We start from the raw sequence: 22,251 nt of genomic DNA on the forward strand, positions 1-22,251 counted from the left end.
TTCCCTTTACACCAATATAATAATAAGGCCTTATACTATCCTCCTTCTGGCTAGGAATTCTACAGTTAAGCATTCTATTGAAAAAAAAGAATAAAAGAGAGAGTGATGAAAACTTTGAGCAGGGAAACCACTTTTAAGTGCAACTCAGGAATGAGAGGCGTGTCATTGAGACAGTGCTAATTATGATTGCTCACAACCCGATACCGACTGGCGTCTGGTCAAAGCTGTGGCGAGTGTACCCTGTACTGACACATGGAAGAGCAGGTGTGTCTGTCAGCAATGCAGCTGAAATGCCAGAAAGCATTCGTGGGATTGAGGACAGACACAGGCACTAGCTTCTTCTTAACTGACTGTTCCCTCCTGATCACCACCCCCAACCCCTTTCTCATTTTGGAGATCATTACGCAGGTTTTCTTTATAGCCGTTCATGGGCTGGGGTGTGTGTGTGTGTGTGTGTGTTGGAAATGACAGTTGAAAGGAATCAGGGTTGTCATGGTTAATGAACTCCTGGGGCCGCGGTGGCCGGAGGGGTGACTGGAGCCCTGGGGCCAGAGCTAACGCTTCTGCTCAGGCAGCATGGGGTGAAATCCCCCATTGCACCGCCCACCAGCCAAGGAGACACGAATGGATCCATCAGGAGGAGGACAGAGGTAATGAAGCTTAGTGTCACAAATATGCTGCCTTCAGCAGTCCTCTGTGCCAGCACAGGGTTGGAAAGAATATGGGGGTAGAAGGTCTGTGATTCTCCAGATTAGAAAAATCTTCTTTGTGCGTACCCATAATATATGTTCCCTTATGAGGTTTTTCTTCACTAAACTACAATGCCAAAAAAGGACTTCCTATAGATAACTTTAAAGAAAAAGAAAAAAAAAAACTATTAAGGCATTACATTTCCATTAGTTCTATAGTACTTCTACAACAGTTCAATAGTCAACAGAACTTTTAGTCATTAATCTTCTTCACAATCTGGATATGAGGTCTGCAAAGGCAGTAATCTATTGCAGTGTCTCTGAAGCCTCCTCTTCTCTGCACACAGACCTTTGGGCCTGTCAAAACATATTTACTGCATTTAGCAGATGCTGTTGTCCGGAGTGACGTACATGGGTGCTTTGTTGTCTCTGTGGATATCCTTCTGCTAGCACAACTAGGCCAGAGACCAAGGACACCATTAGGCCAGAGCCTGATGATACAGGGACTCAGTGGAGCAAAATACATTTCCTAAAAACAATATGAGTCCTACATCCCAGTCTGAACAGATAACCCTGCTCTCTTACTTCAAATGTGCTTCTTTACAGGCAAATCTTGAGCTCTGGGTAAGAACACATGTTAACTTTGAGGTGTTGTTTGGAGCTACACAAAACAATGAAGTCACTCTTTTTATTTGTCCATTAATATGAGAAAGGCTTTTTGGTGTAACAGTTAAAATAGCCAACCACACAAATGGAATATTATGAAAAGTGGGGGCCAAAATATAACCGCACCACATTATACATACCCTCTCCAAAGCACCAACCCCCACCACAGAGCCAAGATAAAGCAAATGCCTCAACACAATAGGAAATAAATGAAAATATGGAATAAAATCACCAATCATTCATTAGTTCATTCATTAACAATTATATTGCACCTGGTGGCTGTATAACTGGGAACTATTTATGAACAAACAAATGAAGAGGGCATTAATAAAACACTATGTGTTGTTTAATTAAAGGAGGCGTTTCCTTTCCTGGGACAAACCAGCCAATCAGCAACTCAGGAGCAGTGAGGGTGCCTTCACACAGTAGGTTTTGAAGCAGAAGAATTTCAGAATGCCTTGATTTATGAGGCAAGGGAAGCATCCATGTCAAATGTGGATTGCACACCCACAATTAAAACAGAGGAGAAACAAAAGGAAAAAATGCAGAGCAGGAGATGCAAGCAGACTGAAAATAGGCTGGTTGGCATAAGGCTGGTTCAGTTTCACGAGCACCTCATTAAAAGTTCTCCTGACGAGGAGAAGTCGTTACCCAGCAAGGCCAACAAAAATGGACATGGCATTTTTTTTTATGAAACCAACTTTTCCCCGACCTCTCTGCTCACTGTTTTTTTTGTGTCCATCATGCTTGTGTACACCCCAATGATCCCAAGTGTTTCCTTTAACCATCAATAAGGTCAGTCAGCCTCCACCAATCAATCAGTTCCTCCCTGTTCCTGCTCATTTGTGCATGTGGGTGATGGCGTATGCCTTTCGCTTAAGTATGCATGTGGGTGCTGTGTGGACATGAGACGGCTCATTACATGGCTCAGATGGCTTAATTGGATGCCGACTCCTCATGATTCGGGCAGCATGGGGTTAAAGGGGGGGTGTGGGTGCTGGAAGTCGCGTGTCACCACGTGAAGCTGGCACATGCAGGGGCACCAACTGCCAGAGCAGAGGGGCATGAAATTAAAGCCCATGACTGGAGAGCAGAGCCTGGGGGAGTTTGGATAGGGCAGGGGGTGGATGGAGGGGTTGAAGTAGAGGGAGATGGGAGACAAAGACTAATAAAGATACAAGCCTCAAACCACTGGGGCCCATAAAGGCATAAGGCTGTGAAATGAGAAAGCCACATGAAATGCTGCATGCTCTGAGTATCAGTGCTTACTGACTACAAACCCTCCCCTTAAAAAAAAGAAAAATATATACTCTGCAGACAGGCTGACATCATCATTGACTTGAAGGGGATTAGAGCTAATAAGAAAAAAGGGGGGGGACTTTGACCAAAGAATGGCACTGGGTTTGTGGTGCAGATGGTAAAATGAAGAACAGCCCATGCTGTCCAGGCAGCTGCATCCACATTTAACTTGGCTTTGAACTGCGTGGACATACCAGGTTTGCGCTTTCCCGAGAGGACGGGCTTCTTCCTCTCACACCAACATTTGGGACTTGTTTTCTTTATGATGACTATGCATCACCCCCACCCTCAAAGATTGATCTCCTATCTTTGAAAGCCTGGAAGGGCTACTAAATCTTCCAGGCCGGGGGAGGGGTTTCACATGCACTGCCAAGCCAGGGGTGACTTGACCTCAGCTTCCACCAGAAGCAGTGATGCAAATCCCAGACGGAGAGGACAACTAGAGGGAGCAGCCGCAGACCTTGAGGACATGGAGAGGACAGAGAATGGTTTAGGGAGGAAGATGACCATAAGGTTAGGAGTTGGCTTTAAAAAAAGCATGTAAGGGGGACCACCAAACAATAAAGTCCAACTTAATTGAACATCCTCTTGCTGCTATGCCCCAGAGCCTTGGGGGATATCTATTTTTCTAGCCATGACATTTACAACCCCACAGCTCGGCGAGTAATCCTACTTCCCCCCACTCAATGCTGCCCTGTGGTTGGGAAGTATTTACAGAGAAAATAGCAAAACCTAGGAGGCCTCACACCACAGTTACTCCACTGTGACTTAGCTGTGGATGGCATCTCAGCATCACCTCCTCAGCCTCCCGCTCCTTTGCCCCTTTCCGTCCATCCCTCACCCTCCACCCTGAGCCTTCAAATGCATGCTGACCTCATCCACCTTCTGGCTTTCCTCAGGCACCTCACAGAGGGCCTCGGCTGACCGATCCATCTTGGGGTCACTGACACAGATGGGAATGACATTTAGCCCAGAGGCCAAGAGGTGAGAGGATCAGAACACAGGCTGCCACATCCCGTTTGCCATGGCTGTTTAAGCAGCCACACCTCCCATGTCCTGTGGTGGGAACTGCTGTTCACACTCTTTGGGACATGACGGAAATCCGACGACAGAAGAATTACCTGCTGGCCACATCAGGATTATTTTGTAATCTGAAAATGGTAATGGCTGGCAAGCAGAGACATGTCACATTGAACAACAGACAAAGACGTGGGGCGGGGGGGGGGGGGGGGATACAAGAGGCGGAAATGGATCTTAAGGAGAAGTGTCAGAGAATGAGAGAGGGAGGGGGTGGTAAGGACGAGTCAGGGAACATGACTGACAAGCAAGTCAGGAATGCCTTTGTTTCTCTGGGCTAATATTTGTGCATGGATTTCGCTTTTTCCCCCCGTTTGACGTTCAGTGTTTGCTAAAGGGAATGAAAAGGCAGATAGCTGATGGGTTACCTAGCAGCATGGGGCCACTGGGAGGAGAAAAAGGGGAAAAAATAGTGGAGAAGACTTTGAGAATATGTTTATTACTCTAAGTGTGGGTCACCCTGTCATTTCTGTCCTTCTGTCACAAAGAGGGAGGGACAGGAATGAAGTCACTTACACATGAGATCATGATTGTGCTTGATTGAACACATGCAACAAATCCAAGAGAGTTCAAAACATGTCAGGGCGCACAAGGTAAAAAAAAACTCCTTGAGAGCATTTGTTTCTTCTGTTCATGCTAATTTGCTCTCTGAAAAGCAGTTCCAGTCCTCCCCTGACCTCACATCCAACTTCTCAGCCAGCCTTTGATAGAGGGAATGAAACAGCAACATCTCCATCTGCAGCACCGCTCGGTTATGTTTGGCTGCCAGCCGCTGTTATTCGCACTGGCCTTGAGACTTAGCACTAATATACTGAGAGACAATGAGGTTGGGGGACTTTGTGTTTTAACGCCAATTACCTGAACATCCAAGAGCATCTCTGGGCCATGAACTTCACTTGTGGTCATAAAAGGCACCCACAGAAAAAGGGAAGGCTTTGGGTTTCACACTTTGTTTTATTTTGTTTCCTCTTTAATGAGGGAGAACAGTCTGGAGGTGGTGGCCAAGTTTCTTACCCTGAAACAATAAACAAGTTGTTTATTTCCACTATCAGCCAAGAGACATGGGTGTTTATGTGACATTAAAAGCTACAGCCAATTAAGAAACTTGCGGTTGTTTGAGATTTGCCTCTGATATTAAGCAAGCTGCTTTAAGTGGTGCTTAAAAGATGACCAAAGGATGTTCAAATCCACTTATCTGTTTGAAGGCATGTCATCCATTTGCACTTGAGGCCTTGCAATTGCCATCCTGAGAAGAATGAGTAACAACCCCATTCATCTGTCTGCCAGCTGTTCCAAATTAGCCCAAACCTAAACAGCTTTGGCATACCCCAAAACCCCAAAGCCACTCAACCAAATAATTGCAATAAACATGAGCCTTGTCTTAACATTTCTTGTGTAATAATGCAATTTCCTCATTTTGGACCTGACCTCTCTATTCACCACCTTTGAATAATCAGGTTTTATAAAGCTTAATAATATGATTTCACCTCCTTGAGTGAGTCCGGAATCCCAGACATGGCACGGCCCAGCGTCTCACTGGATCCGAGGGAGGAAATACCTGATCTAGGCCATCAGGGCCTTGCTGTATGCTGGCATTTACCACAGGGCTTCTGCTACCTGTGTCTCTGTCTTTCTATATCACATTGGCTCCTTCCTGGCCTCTGATAGCTTGCCAGCCTGGGGGGAAGCAAGGGACAGACTCTGGGTCTCAAGGGTCTCATCTTTGGATCAGGCTGCTAGTGCCTGACCCTGCAAAAGGTAATGCAATACTCTGTCGCATGTTTGGAGTAACAAGTTAGTGGAATGCAGAGAGAGAGGGAGCTCCCTTTCTTTGCTCCATCTCTCTATGCATTCCACTGACTCGTTACTCCAAACACGCGACAGAGCCCAACTGTAAATATTTAAGTAGACGGTTCCTCCGCCTGTAATTAAAAATGCAGCAGTTTGCCAGCTGGGCTTCCCAAGGCTGAAGTGTTCAGGAAGCGATCAGGGGCCACACTATCGTGTAAACAATGGGCAGTTGAAAATTGCTCGTCCACTCTTCATGTCCTCACCCTCTCTTTGACAACCCAAATGAAAGGCAGCATCAATCCAGGCAAATGTTTGTGGAAGGGAGGATAGAAGGATAGATACTTTGTAGCTATCACCAATCCCATTCCCAATGAGGGGTGATACACTAGCTAACTCTTAGAATAAACATGGCCGTCTGGCTCAAGGGGATAAACTGCATTTTGCAGGCGCAAAATCCTCACTTTGACACGCACCATTGTGAACGGGGGCAAATCCTCGGACCAGCTCCCTTCATGCCATCAATGTCCCTCCCAATCAATTGCTGAAACAAACATGAAAACATGGGACAAACTTGCAGTTCATGGGACAAACTTGCATGCCTTAACTGGCCATGCCAGGCTCCTGCTAACTCCCACAGCAGCCGCTTGGCCAGGCCTGTTGAGGCCTGCTCTGATTTCAAACATCAGTTATTTATTCAAATGAAGCTTCTGCTGCTCTGCTGTGCAGATGAGCTTTTGAGTGACAGAGGCTCTAGTGTTTATTTTGCCATGCCCCAGTGATCAACCTCATTGCCGTCTCTCCATTCCACTGCCCCCTCATTGATGACGTGCTTTGTCACACCATGTGGAGTCAGGAACAAAGAAATGGAGCTGCTTGAATTTTTATAAAGCAACTGCTAAGAATATATTATCCAATCTCATCTTTTAAACAGGGGAGACGAGAAAAATCTCATTTACAGAATGGAATGAATTTGTTTCAATTTGTCTGAGGTAGTTGATTCTCCCTGATTGCTGAGGATTACTGACCTCAAAGACTGTGAATACAAAAAAAACAAAGTGTTCATTAAATTATCTGTATTAAAATTTTAAAAGTGTTGAGAATTGGACTTGCTTTGTGGTTGAAGAATAACCCTTAGATCTTGACCAGCAAGGTTGGAAACAACTGTGCCAAACAAATTCCTTCGCCATACACCCTATGAAACTGCGAACTCAAATTTAATTAAGAATTCTTAAAATAACTAATGGCTTTTTATGGGAGGAAGAAGACAAGCAGTCATTTCATACCTCATCTGGGTTTGCCACAAAAGTTGTAACTGGTGTGAGTAAACAGTTTTCTTCCCCCCCAGAGGGCGGGGGCTCCATTGCTGGTTTCCTGGCACCAATTCCCCTGTGCATTAGTCGGATGGCATCCGATGACACCCACTCCATCACTCTGTGCACACATGGGGTTGGCTGTGACAAAGGGTCTGGAAACCGGAGCGGAGACGGAGCTAGGAGTTATGCATGAAGCCTAGAGGCAAACGTGCATCAGTGAGAAGAGATTCATAGCCTACTTCCTCACTAGCAGCATAGCATAATATCTACAATTAGGGCACAATTATGCCTTAAATAGAGGCAATATGAGGACTGAGACCATGTTTCTTCATTTATTGTGTTGCAACTGCTTGATTGAATAACAGCAGCGGAGTCTGATATGAGCCCTTGTACATTAAGATATAACTGTGACTTATTTTCCGGATGAAGGAAAAATCTGTTCTAACAGAAACATTGTTCTCATGAGCTGCCTTAAAGCAAAATACAATGATGCTTAAGTCTCTGAAATGCAATCTTGCTACAATTGATCTGAAATTCACTGCGAGTAAATCCAGGCACACAAACAGTTATGAAAGTGGGAGACTCCCATCGTGCAAATGTACTGTGTTGTCTGTTTTCTTTGGTGTATGATAAAATTAAACAATGACTAGAGAGATAGGTAGTAATTGAGTCAAAGCACACAGGAGTACATATGAGTATGAGGCAGAGAGAGAGAGGGGAAAAAACAGGTAAAAGAATGAGAGAGAAAACCGGTAGAAAGAGAAAGAAAATGAAAGAGGGTGGGAGGCTGGAAGCGTGTGAGTTTGGCAGGTAAGCACCTTTTGCCAGCAAGAGGGAAGGCAGTATGCGCAAAATGCCCATCATACTGGAAGTTTATGGAATAAGAGCACCGCTTCATTGAGGTCATTTCTTTCCAGCGCTCTCTCACTCCCTGCGTGCTCAACAGGACTGTAACAATGAGTTGCACTTTGGGAACTCTTCAAGCCAGGCGTGCATGGCCTTACGACTGCTGATCGGAATTTTGTGCCACATGCAGAGAGGCCCGTCTCTCCTGCGGTGGTTCAAAAGGCCCCAGTGGAACATCCCAGGAGCCCCTTCCGATGTGCACGCGGCAAGCACGGTGGTTTTACACCAACCAACCCCAGGCGCACACTTACCCTGGGAGGTGTTTGCTGGCCTGACTAGTGCCCCCAACCCAGACTGGTGGACCCTCGCTGGGCCTCACTGCGGGGTTCCCGCAAGAGACGAGCGGACGCCGAGCGGTCTAATAAACGAGCGAGGAGGTTCTGGACACGCCCCATCCCATTGTGCCATCTTTATCGTGCCTGACCCAAAACCAAATACCCAGGGCCCCCCCAATCTCCTTGGCGACATAAGCAAGGCCACCCCGTCGCTTAGCGACCAAGAACAATGAGTCCCTGGGAAAGCACACTGCTTGTGCAAAGGGCAGTCTTTTCACTTTGCCAGAGGAGAGGTGGTAGAGGAACTGAGAGAGAGAGAGAAAGAGAGAGAGAGAGAGAAAGCGAGAGAGAAAGAACAAGAGTGGCCTAATGACTAGCTTTCCATTACATATTCCTATACAAGCAAATGTTGAAAGTAATTAAATAAATAAAACCATGCTGCTTAAATCACTCAAGTTGTAGGTAGTTAATAATTAATCTGTTCACATCCAGAAGTGGTCAGCAAGAGGGTTACAGGAGCTTGTTGGTTACATAAAGGAATTCCAAATAAAATAAAAACAGACACGGCATGATCCTAAATGAAGTGCTCAAACATTTGAATGGAGCTTTTTCTTATTGGAATGTATCTAGTGGTTGTTATTCATTAATTATGCAACATCATGTCCTTGCTAGTCTGAAGTCTAAAATCCACATATTTCTTTCAAATTAATTTATTGCGATATTATTACTGTGGTTTCTCAATGGGCAACTCAGTTAAGGCCATTTGGGAAAGGCCTTTTGCGTGAAAAAACCATCAGCATATTATGTTTTGCTCTTTGGCTTTGGAGCCAAGCTAAAGCGCACCACAAGGTGAAAGTCAGGACCAAAGCTTCAAGCTGCCTGCACATCCAGACAACTTATTTCACAGAGATAACAGTCTCGGCAAGAGGAACACATGTCCTGCATTGGTATTCTGGTCAAATGTCTCGAGATTCCACTCAAATTAGCTCTGGAAGATGACCGGCGGAGAATGCCCTGAGATATCTAGATCCTACTGTACCTGATGCGCAGAGATCAACTTTAAAACTGATATACAGAGTGAGATACAGAAATGCACAAATGCTTTGAAACAAAAGAACTGACCATGCAGAGCCAAGGAGAGACAGATCAATGCACCCCATGGACGGTAGCCAAACAAACCGTATTGTCCATAGTTTCCATGGCAACCAACATGTTATCAACACATTTTGTGCCAAGTGATTACAATTCGAGGGAGACAAAGGTGAGTGAAACATTTCAGGGACTGGAGAGGAAATCAAACTGCAGTTTCCTGAGTAAAACACAAATGAAGAGGCACCCGAGTGAACCCGAGTTCCATGTTAAAAGCCATTCCCGTGAAGACAAAGCCAAATGCACTGAAGAGCCGAACATGAAGGTGAGAAAAAAATGAGAAGTCAGCAGGAAGAGATAAGCTGGTAGACATAAAGGAAGTAGTTTGTTCTGACACTGATGTCTAGTAGCGTTTTTGTGTGAAAAGCCTTTGTCAAGTTAAACAAAGGTTTTCTTTTTTTAAAAGCAACATTAAAAGCAACTTTATTGACTGCAACTGTTCAGTGTGTGTCCCCCCTTCTTGACTAAAGCAAGCACTCATCATAGGTAACCAGATGGTGAGATAAACCAGGACTAGGCAGGAGGGGTCCAAGCACACCTCCTTACAAGGAAAAGCCTCAGCAGAGGCAAACGTGCTAGCACTTTTTTCATATTTCTGTTTTATATTCAATCATCTAAGCTAACTGCTGAAGTGTCTCTCCAGAAGTAACAGTGCCATGAAATGATTACTTTTTATCCTGTGCTTCAAAGCTGAGGCATTCTTGATGTATTTAATCTCTGTGACCTTAATATTTAACCCAAAGACCACAATTTGTCTGAAAGGTCAAAGTTAAAAAAAAATAAAAAAAGGGGGGGGGGGGGATAATGCCAGTCAGCAGCTGGAGAGATTTATTTGTCCTATAACCCCACTATGTAGCTCATGTAGTTCCTTTCACTTCTATACCTCAATCATTTAGTAGCCTTCCTTTAATCCAGTAGACACACTGGTGTCATGATGTTGTCATAAGAGTCCAACAAAAGCTTACCTTTGAAGCCAGACTAAATCTTTGAAATAATCCCTATGCAACAAGAATGATTAAGGTATCAGGAGAAAGCTCAGAACTGTTCAGGGCTGGGTGTGGAGGGATTAAAATGCATGCCCATTTAGGCATAAAGGATTGGGTGTGGGTATTTAAGAAGACAAAATCCTATGACACAATCTTCGTCCTCATTCTTAGAAAAAAATTATTATATGTAGATTTTTTTTAATATTCAGATTTTGCATGAGTCAAGATATCTGCCCTATAAGTTCTTTTCTACATAAGAAATAAAAGCCAAACACATAAGAAAACACTACCAACAAATTTCTATCTGTATTGTTTCCTTTAAAATGCAGCATGTTTTAACTATTGTATATATTTTATTTATATTGCTTTTTGGATGCCTAACAACATCAGTTAAAGGGAATATCAGCCTGATGAAAACGAGCCTCTTGGCTAACTGGTATATTTACATTTATTTAAACAGAAAAAGCATATGTAATAATGTTACTACAGAACAAAAAGGGAAACAAGTCACCAGAAAGTGCCAAGTGGACTAGCAAATGGTCTCATTGATGTTTTCTGCAGCCCGGAGATGTAGGGTGTCCCTTGAATTTCTTTCTCCTGCCTCCTTCCCTACTCCAAGGCTTATCCTGCTGTGGGCTCTGCCAGTAAGGCCTGCCTCAGACCCTAGTACAGAACCAGCCCTGATGAATGACCGGAGCCTTGTTTGTTTAGGCAGAAGCTTTACGGTTTGTTGACACGCTCAGCAAGCAGGGAGGGAAACGAACAGCGTCTCTCTCCCCTCTGTGGAAGTCCGAGCCACAGCTGCTGTCCTTGCCAAAACATTTAACTTTCCTCTTTTCCAAAGGTCCAGGCTTAAGAGACACTCTGACTCTGTCTTTTGCTGGTCCCCCAATACCATCCCCCCTCCACCCCACCCCTCAACATCTTGCTTTCCTAACAACCAAGGTCCCAAGTGACAGCATTAGACTTGAACACTCCTAAGAGGAAACCACTGCTTCAGAGCAATGATAGAACTTAAAGGAAGCTGCAGATCACAGCCATGGAACAAGACACTGCAGCAGAGACCTACGAGGGAAAAAAAGCATGTGTCATCACCTACAGCAATTAACATGTGGTAAAGTTAATCACTGTTTAGTTACTGGTATGCTATCTTTAAGTCCAGTCCAGAATCGATGGGTCCCTTCATTTCCATATTAAAGTGAGAGAAGCCATGAGCCCACAGAGCTTCAGGCCTCCTTCAGCACCAATTAGAAGTTCCAGCAACCTAGAACCTAGGACTGCTAATTCAATGACTATCAGTAAGGAATGAGAGAGCGAGGAAGAGTTTTTCGGGGAGGGGGGGAGCTCAGTTCCTATCATGTCATTTCTGTTTCATCCTCACAAAGACTCTGTGTCACACTGGCATCCCACTGACTGCACCGTTTGAAGTGCAAATCCAGGTGCCCCTGCTTTCACGAGGGGGTGGATTAAAATGTACCAATTTCAAAGGCCCTAAAAATGACCCCCCCCCCCCCCCCCCCCCCCGCTCCATGTCCGACTAGCTTTCTCTTCTTTCCCCCCCTATCTGTCCTTTTTCAACCCTACCATGGTGAGAACAGAGCCCCATACCCTTCTGACCATGAGGCCACTAAGGAACCTTTACTCTGAATCCTCTCGCAGCCAGTATGAAAAAGGCTGTATCTGCTCACGGCTGCTGCGTGCTGCCTCCACATTCTGATCCATATGGGAGCCTCTCTGACAGGCTTATATGGCCATAACATGAAGGATGAGGGCACATGAACGCACGCATGCCATGAGTTTAAATGGCATCATCTTCTCTGTCTTGTCTGGGTGAATAGTCAGTGGGCGAGGAAATCAATTGCTTCAACTTCCCTGAAGACATGCCCTCTACTCGATGGCAATAGGACGAGGGTGGGGTCAGCAAGATCATAGAGTCTCTGGCCTCCCGGGCCATAGGCTACTTCGCTGAAGTCTGCCCCATGGCTTCTCTCCCTGCTCCCCCACCCTGCTGAGAGGAAAATGAGATCAGAACCACACCCTGCATCACTGCAGGTGGCGCACATGCTGTCGGTCTCGGTGCTTTGAGCTGATATGTGAGGCAGCTGAGCTTGCGGAGGGAGTTGTTTTGCAATCAATGGTTTCAGGGGCCAAATCTCAGGGAATTGATATCACACTGTTTCTGTCAGGGTGGAGAGCAAAGCTGAAATTGGGGGAAAAATGGATTTGGACAAGGCAGATACATTAACCAAGAAACACCCAATAGGCTTGGGGATAGACTGCTAACCGCACTCACATCTAAACATACTGTAGCAAACAAAAAAAAAATCTCACATCATACTCCATTTTGAGTACACTGAACAGATATTTATATAAGAAAATAGAGCTTACAGTTTATTACCGTACCCTTCCACAACTGTGTTTTTCTTAATATAACAGATATTCAAACAGAACAAGGACCTTCAAATTCAAACTTTCCCATGCAACTGTAGCGGCACATAAGCTTGCTTGTCCTCTTAAAACAAATACACTTATTCTTCATAGATGCCTGCACTTACTTGGCAGCAAGATGTAAACCAACCCAATAAGTAAAAGGCATCTCAGTCTTAGCTGATTGGGACCAGAACAAGGCTTTGGTTATTCGACCAGGCTGAACCAGTCTCAGCCCTGCTGTATGGCTCACCTGCACTTTCTGCCAACCTCCCACAAAGTCTTTGCACAGAAAGGGGGCTTAGAAGAATGCAAATGGTAGGTGTAGACCACTGAAAACGCTCACTTAAGAGAGGCTGGTAGACACAGTGGGGATTTTCTTTCCAACTTGACATTCCCTCAATAACTGACCAAACAAGTAGGAAGGGTGTCTCCTTGGTTCTGGACAAGCCAGCTCCACCCAGAATTAAGCTTTTGCACAACTATCATTGGAGGTAAAGACCAATTACTTTAAAACATGTTTAATGCTAAACTTTGCAGAATAGTAGAACCCCAGGAGCAGGGCTGGGCAGTCTTGGAAAAAGGCATTTCCACAGCTTCAACAGGCAAAAGCCAGCTGCCTGTGACAGGGAGGGAGGGCTGAGCTCACCTACAGGGCTGTTCATTAGGGCTCACAGGCCTCCTGTAGGATAGGCAGGAATCAAGAGGAGCCTGTGGCTTCCGGGAGAGCCCCAAGCCTTCCTGCAGGACAAAAGAGGAATCTCAGGTATTTAAAGACTGGGAGAGTGATTGAGAACAACAAACAAGAAACATGAGCTTGGAGACAACACCAACAAAAAAAAAAAAAGGAGCCAGAGGTAAAATAAGAGAAAAGAGTTTAAATGTGTTTCCCCAGGAAATGTCCTAAGAGCCTAATTATGGAGCCTAGATCACAGGCACAATGGCATCAGCCAACATGCCCTGCACTCGCTGTTTGAACTCTCTCAGTATCTCTTTCTCTCCCTCTCTCTCTCTCCCCTTCCATCTCTTCCCCAACTAAACAAGTCTTTATGTATCTGCTGCTTATGTAGACTTATGTATTTCCTGTCGCCTGGGAATGTAGACTTGGGAGGTGGCTGCTGTTGACAGAAGTGCAGGTTAGCGTAGGCTAATGCTACCCTGCTCGACTGGTGGCACGGTGTGTGTGGGCTCTGTTCGCCTCTTGCAGTTTGCTTGTTTACACACACCAAAGAATGAGAGACAAAACAAGGAGTAGGAGACACTGCTTCCTCAGCACCTTGTTTACACAAATGCTTCATTCTGAGAAACAGCTAGAATCTTGTTGCTCAGAGTGACACTGGAAGGTGTCTGGCCCATCTGTGAGGGAGTCTCGCCACATCTCTGAAAAAGCTTGTAATCCCAGTCCGAGATGCATTATCAGCTGGCAAATAATGTGTACCTAATTACAGGCAGCCTCTTTTTCATGTTAAATCAAATGAAGGATGAAAAATGTTCAGAATTGTCCTCCTTCTGACAGAGCAGAGGTAACACAAACTATGGGTTTACATTCAGCCAAGACAGAGAAAGTAGCCAAAAGGGCGGATAAAAGAGTAGGGTTCGTAAGTGTTAGCCCTGCCATCTTCACACAAGCCAGCCACTATGGGAGTTATTATTCCTGGCTGCAGTCTCAAAATTCCGACCCACCACCAGCAAACAGTTAGGCTGGGTAAGGGGGCGGTGGTGGTGGAGTGAGGGTGTTTCACCATGAAACAGGGCAGTGAAACAGAGCAATAAAACAGAGCTCCTTATGCATCATTCACAATCGAATATGGCTGTGGCTGAATCAGCCAAATTCCCAACTCCTGATACCTTCACTCCCATTCGCCCCTGTGTAAAATCCTCTGTAAAATTTCTCTGCTTGTTTACTTTTGATAGGCTTTCTAGATGATAACTCATGCATGCCCTATCAATTCATAGTAACCGGCATATTTCCCAGAACACTCATGTTAAATAAAGCAGTTATGAGCGGGACAGGAAGGGGAAGCCATTCATTAAAGATATCCCGGAGCTCGCTAGGCTCTAGATGCATCCAGTTCATCCCATTTGTGTAGGTCCTGACAGGGCAGGCACTTTGTAGACACCTCCATCTCCATTGAAAGGCTTGATGTTTCAGCCCTTTATTGTGAATATTTAACAGGCTTGAATCTTAATTTGCATTATTGATGAGGGAGAAACACAGAGCTGCTAGTACATGCAAACAGAAGCTTCTCCCTCCACAACAGCAGCCCATCCCATGACCATGCCCCTCACACCCCTTCCTTCTCCCTCTGCTCAGTCTGAATATTTCAGAGTAGTTTCTAAATTACCCCTCTGGATTCCGCTCCCTTTGCATGGTTTTATGGCAGTTCTGTTTCATTCACACGCCGTGCGGCCCATAAAAGGTAGTGACAACTCATAAAATCCACTTTTATCACCTGAGCAGGGCAAGGGGCTGGAGAAGTGGCCAATGGCTGCAGGCTAATGGGTGGACAGGCGGCTCAGCCACTGACCTTTATGCAACACTTTCCAGAAGAAAAGAGCCCACAAACATGCAGTTTTCTCATACATAGCATGGTTTTACCAGCTCTTTTAAAACAATAAAGGATATGACTTTTCCTTCATTAATCTGTAAATCCAACTTTAGAATAATATCAAAAGAGTAAAAGAATGAATAGTGTATGATGAGTGTACTATTATCTTAAAACAGTGTAGAGAAAGAGTTCTTAATAGCCTTTAGTTGCCTGAGCAGTATCAGTCTTCTGAAAGCTTGGCATTCCACTAAACAGGAGTGGGAACACTGACTTTAAATGACCTTTTACTGCCTATTACTGTAGTCAAGCATGATAGCACAGTATACTACAGAGCATCTTAATGTTCTTGTGAGCCTTTGTGAGTAAGTGTATGTGTATGTGTGTGTGTGTGTTTGTATTTGTAGCGACATTGAAAAGACACATTTGAAAGCCAATGGTTTCTTCACAGGTCTTTTCCGGCTGCCTTTATTAAAATGACGACAAAGTCATAGTACACCCTAACCCTTTTATTCCAAAACCAGTCTTCATCTTTCAGCTTGCTATTGAAGAACAGCCTATACATCACCAACTGACTGCAACACTCTCAGCCATTTATCCATTTATAATGCAAAATTATGCACTGAGCTATAACTAACAGCTGCAAACACACACACATGCACACACAAGTCACTGAAGTTGCCCACCAAAGGGGAGCCCACCATTAGCGTGCAAGCGGTCTCTGGCATGCCTTTATTGGGCATTCATCTGAATAAAAAGGAGGAAGAAAGAAGCCAGCCTGCACTATTAACAGCCTGCCAGGGCCACTGTGCAGGACAGCAGAGGTCAGGGAAGGAGGGAGCCAGGGGCTGGGACAGAGTGCGAGCATTCTGGGACAGCCAACATCACTAGGGTCACAGAACACTATCACTCAGGAGGTAATGCATTTATGGCTTGTAACAACAGCTAGCTTTTAAAAGTGATTTTTGTGAGCCGATGTGAACTGAACCTTATGAATGATTATGTAAAGTTATGAAGCTCGAGTCAAGTTTTGCAGTGTTAAGCTTTCCTTATCACTTAAAAACATATTCATTTCCCATAAAATTTGTCACTTCTCATGAATTCTTTGTAAATTGTGATGACAATTCACATCCATGCATACAAACATCAACATTCTCTTAAGACTACCCAGCATGACATGATGCCCTGCAAAGTAAGTGTAATAGAGTCAGAAATCTGGGAAAATTCCCCTTACTGTCACATGTAGATGACTGATGCTATTATACCTTTTAACTGAAAGTGCTTAGCCCTGGTTGGGCAGAGGGTATGAGAAAGATGCAGTGTGTATCCAGCATGAGGTGGAAATGAGGCTTGAAGGCAAAGGCATGAGTGAGACAAAGTGGATGGCACTTTTTTTTGGAAACAAAAAAGACCTAAAAAAGACCTAAAACAATATGGATATTGTTCCTATGACCTAGGCCCTTTGCAGAAAGATATCTGCAAGGTCATTTATGAAGCTTGTGAAAACACTGATACATCTTGGAAGCCTCAAAAGTATAGTAAGGGTTGAGCAAGGGAGAAAAGTCTGCAGGTGTGACCACACATCAAAAACATCCTTTCTCTCCCCTACATATTCACAGGAAGAAAAAAACAATCCCTTAAACAGGCTTGACATCCGTGCATCAAGAGAAAGGAGGTATAATTAGAGCTAATCTTTGTGTACTCTCTGTGTTTGTGTATCTGACACCTGCTATCGCCAGGCAGTAGCATGGAAGCAGGGGATGCCACTACCACCCACCCAATTCTCACTGGCACACACAACACAAAACACCACACACACAGACCCACATGCATACATATGTACCTTTCTACAATCTGCATTGTCTTAATCTGGAAAAGTATGAAAGACAGAACTAAAGAAAAAGGACAGAAACAAGGAGAAAAAAAAGAAAGAAAAATTTTGGGGCTTCACTTGCCACTGGCAACTGGAAGACCGCTGGTCTGAATCATATGTGGCAATGAATTTAGCAATAGGTGACCATATTCCTAGGGGAACATCTAATGCTTTGGGTAAAGCCATTGCCGATTTCACGTCTCTGTGTGGGTGAAGCCTCGACCCCTTCACTGGCCAGACAGAGTGATAAATCTGCTGATGTTGTGTGCTACCTAAACACACACACACACAAGCTTTCTCCAAACCAGATGCTATTCCCCGAAGGCACCCATCAGGCTTGCTTTAACTCCTCCTCTCCGAACTCTCCCAGCCCCTCGCCTCTGCTATACTCACAGTATGAATGCGCTAATTACAGACATGGCTGGGGCAGATTACAGGGACCATGGGCCTTTCTTTCTTAGGATGGGGGTTGGGGGGGGGGGTATGCAACAGGTCGTTACCCCTGATGGATGACACCCCTTCTTGCTTGTTATTGTTCCACCAAGTCAGTCCTCACTCTCTCCGGGTTCCCATACTCTCGCTACTAATGCCCACCCCGACACCCCACCAAATATATATATATATATATATATATATATATATATATATATATATATATATATATATCGTGATTATATACCGCTGACATTTCATTCTTCATCCAACAGCATCATAGAGTTATGTAGACAGATAACCATCTTGCTTCCTTAGTGTCATATCACAATACTGCATACTGATAGAGGTATTTTTTTCCAATTCATCTTTGAAACAGCTTTACAACTCCTGATCACCTCCAGAAGCCAGTGTTTTCTGACAGCCCATTGTAATGAAACAAGCTTGCTACCAGGTATGCTGTAATAGGTTGAAGATTTCTCTTTAACCCAAGGAGTGTTACTGCAGTTCTAGAATGTCTGAATTGACTAGACTCCATTGTTACATCATAATGGAGCTCTCAATTACATAACATTGTAAACACACTGATGCATCAGAACTCATAGGCTTTGCTGACTCCCCTAAAATGAAGTACTCTAAATACCATAGCAACGTTTGAAGCATTGAAGTTCAGGAATCACTGAGAAACTAGCCTAGGTCACCGGCTTATTTGATGGCTCCTTTTTGTGTCATTTGCATAATTAATGACTTGACCAAGGCCTGGTAGACCTGATAGATATAATGTGGCTCCCTTATAAAACTGGGCCAATTACACCACAGCAATATGAGATAGAATGGAGGGGCAGCGGGGGACAACTAATGCTCCATGCAAGAGAAAACATCTGGGTTAACCTAGTCTACCTAAGCGCAACAACATTAAGCCTACTTGTTAGGGGCATTAACAAAAAGCACCTTAACAAGCCCCATTGAGTGCTCTAAGAAAGTGCAAAGGAAGGTCTTCCTGTGGGATAAGAAAGCCTTTTAATAGCGTTCCAATATCCCAACTCAAACGAGATGCTTCTGTAATTTAACTGAACTCCATCTCTTTGGCAGAGGTTGGGCTGCATCACAGATGTCATATGACTTAGCTGCATAAGAGCACATTCATGCCTAATTCTCACCGTCTCCTGAATTTCATAATCATGGTTGCACATGTAAAAATCAAACCTGTACACTCCAAAGCCTTGCAAAGTGAGGATACTCCTTTTGAATATCAAATGGAATCATTTTTTTTCTATGCAAAACAAAGAAGAAGAAAAGGAAAATATAGCAAGATGAGACACACGATGAGACAATAGATGATACCATGCAGTCTGCTCATGACACTTTTCACTTTCCACAGTGGTAAAAGTCAGTAAGTCAAGGCTGTTGTCTGGTAAATTGTTCAAACAGCTGTCTCTACTGCTAAAGGATCATAAGGTGCACCTATGTTTCCAAACGTTCCTGACCGAACGGCATACTTTGGAATAATGTGAACAGAGCCCTTAAGTGAGAGATTGGCCTTGTAGAGTCCAGTTCTGAGTGTGTGTCAGGATAGGGATTGGTATCAGGAAAGGGAAATAGTTTTTCCATGTCCCAAAAATGGAAATTCCCACTAATGGCTACAGGTAAACCTTAACTCAAATGACCATCAGAAAGGGCATAGACTATATCAATTATCTGAGGAAATGGTACAGGCTTTCAGACATAAATAAAAATTTAGCATGATTGCAGTTCTCTGGCTCAAAAGGGGGTGCTATTTCTGATCACTAGTCTTTCTCCCAAAAGTACAGAAAAAAGGTCTGTCCAACCCACCAGAGCAGAAAAAGTTTATTTTCAAGGAGGCGCTTGACCGTCCACTCCACCAAAAACCCCAAATGTTTTCCATCAAAGAAAACATTTATAACCATGAAGAATAAAATATCACTCAAACTTCATAATCTTCTCAAGGAACTAAGTTGGCATAATACTGTATTCATAATCTTCCAAGACCATCATGTACGTGATTTGGCACACCCAGGTCTGCATGCAAAACCACAGCACTGTATTTGCCTCTTAAAACTCCACTGAGCCATACCTCTCCAAACCCTATCTGAAACCAACATGATCATTAAAATCAAATCTCCCCTTTAACAAACTTGCCAAAATAGTGCCACAATATTTTGTCCCATTGAGTAAAGCTGTTTAAGAGTGGTATCGAAAACCAAAAGAAAAGCATTTCAAAACACCACATTAAAGTATATAGAGTTGAGATATGGGGAATGACAAGGAGCTTACAGTCGTGACAAAGCGGCATTCTTCTGGAAAAGCAACTCTGGGAGTTGGTGAAGCTGGTTCCTGTTCAGTCGTCTGTTAAAGGAGGTGGGAAAAAAAGGAGAAAATCTGAAGTCATTACAGTAAAGAAGGAGTGTGTAAACAGCAAGCAGAGAAACAAAACCTTTTCTTGAAGTGCGACTGGGAGATCCACATGGAGAACAGCTTGTGTGGATTAGGGAATATAAAAGGCAGCTGGCTAAAATGTGGTGAAGAGTGTGCTAAAGCTATTTGAATGCCTCAAAGCCCTGGTAGGTGCAAACAAAGTGACAACATAGTGTAATTAGCGAAATCAGGGACAGATTGGGACTAAATTACTGAATGAGACTGCAGTCTTGAAGTCCATACAGCACAGCAAAGACACACATGGAAGTTGAAGACCTAGTGATTTTGGAGCATTACAGAGGAGGGAAGATGATGGACTCGCCTGGCTTCTTCACTGAGAGGGATCTGTTCACGTGCTGCGCATTAAAGCCAGCAACTTCGAGCAGCGGATTCTTTGCTAGCTTGAGTGGCTCACCGCACAATGAGCACTGAACAGGAGTGTGCCTGTGATGTGGCTTGCCGGTGTGAACGGCAAGCGCGCACACGTTCACTTTCCATGTGGCCGCAGCCACCCGTTACTGGTAGGCCTTTATTCACAGCTCCCAAAGCCAATGGACTGGCCAGTGTGTGGGCGCTGTTAATGACCATAAACCTTCCCTGCCGCGTGTTTTTTTGCTAAGTTTCCTGGTTGGCCAGAAAAAATCGGCGAGCTCAGATGGCTTGCCTGCACATTTTTTGCCTCTTATTTGCAGGGCGGCTGTAACAGCCAGAATCTTATGGCCTCCAAGCACCCGTGCATTCTTGGTTGGCTTCCCGGCTGCCTAGTAAAAGCAGACGGCAACCTCAGAGCACTTACACCCTCTCCAGCTCTCTCATGTCGTCGAAAGCCCCTCTCTCAATGGCTCCGATCTGGTTCTCCATCAGCTGCCTACGAAGAGAAGAGATGTCACTGTACAGACTGCCTGAAGGGCCGTGGGCCGCAAGCAGTGGTGGAAGTTGCCCCAGGCAGCCAAAGTCCCCCATCTGACATGCTGTTCAGAAAAGTTTAAGGGGCAAAAGGCATGCTTTGTGGTCCAAGGAAGGTGGTGGAACATTGGAGCTAGACCACGGAGGGAGTCTGGCCAGGAAAAGTGGGCAATGGGAAGATGGTAGGGAGGGCTGGGAGACTGTGGTGGTAGTGTGTGCCCAGTGCAGAGGCCTGCTGTGGTCTGGGATGCTGGCAGGTTCACTGAACACTGGTCTGGGGTATGAACTATGGAGGCTAGCAGCTCTGGGACATTAAGGCCACTGGCTGACAGACACAGTGGGGAAAGTGGGGCACCTCTGTGCCTGCGGGCGCTAAACTGAAGCAACTCATTCAAGGCAGTTCAGGCAACCAGTCACAACCACAGATTTCACATGGACCTTCTGTACAGAGTGCAAATGGTTTCACCATTGGGACTGCCAAAACAAATGAGAAAAAAAGGCACTTGAAAGGCCACCGATGCGTTTGGAAGCAACATGATCTAGCACCTTGGGAGATGTGCATCTTTGGCTTCAAGGCAACAAAAGAGTTGTTCATTAAAATGAGCTTTCATGAAACAGCTCTGAGGACTCTGAATGAGGTCCAACAATTTGATTTTTATTTTCCTGGGATGAAATGCAAATGCAAATCACAGATCAGAGACCATAAATACATTTTCAAAAGGAACAAATTTAAAAATGGGCATTGATTTTCTCCAAAACTGATGGTAAATTTTGACGGACATATTACCGAGAATTTTTCTTCTTCTTCTTCTTGTTAATTAATAATACAAATTTGTGTTATGATTATTTATAGATGAACTTCAGCCTAAAGAAATTTTTTGAACGAATTTAAACAAATGCAGAAATGTTCACTGGCTGACTCGACCACAAGAAGAGTGTGAGTCTCCTCAGAACTGAAAATCATGCCAAACAAGATTTTAGGATGTAGACAAACTAAATGACCACTCTTTGTTTTCTCAGTGTCTGTGCAAGGCCTTGTGATTGTAAGCATAAACCGCTTTTCCTGTCAGTGCCTTCTCCACCGAGGGCAAAGGTTCACGCCCAATTTTTGCAGTGAGGCAGCCAACTCTCAGGGGTCAGAAATGTGAGAGCCTCCTCACCCCACCCCACCCTACCCACAGTTTTGCCCCCATCTTAATCATGTTAACAACCCACCACAAAATGTAAGAGCCAGAGGGAGACCTTGGAGCCCCTTAGGAAAACCAACATGGGGGTGGGGATGGGAGTGGGTGAACCTTGTGCTCTCGCTTTTGGGCCTCATGAAGAAAGTTCTTGCCACAATCAAGATGACTCTGTGTGTGTGTGTGTGTGTGTGTGTGTGTGTATGCACATGTGTGCTTTCTGTGCACGTCTGTGCATGTAAGTGAGTGAATGTATGGAGGGATCAAATAGAAATAAATCAGCTTGAATGGTGTTTTAA

General features: G+C 44.5%; 1 protein-coding gene across 1 annotated transcript in view; it reads right to left on the bottom strand.

The window, feature by feature from the left end:
* Positions 1 to 22,251, bottom strand: part of slit1a (slit homolog 1a (Drosophila)) — an 89,828-nt gene that overhangs the window by 56,304 nt on the left and 11,273 nt on the right. Inside the window, 2 exon segments of the mRNA XM_035529789.1 lie at positions 19,725 to 19,796; positions 20,662 to 20,733. Coding sequence (XP_035385682.1) covers positions 19,725 to 19,796; positions 20,662 to 20,733 — 144 coding nt within the window.

This window comes from Electrophorus electricus, chromosome 9, assembly GCF_013358815.1.
Source record: "Electrophorus electricus isolate fEleEle1 chromosome 9, fEleEle1.pri, whole genome shotgun sequence".
Classification (NCBI taxonomy): Eukaryota; Metazoa; Chordata; class Actinopteri; order Gymnotiformes; family Gymnotidae; genus Electrophorus; species Electrophorus electricus.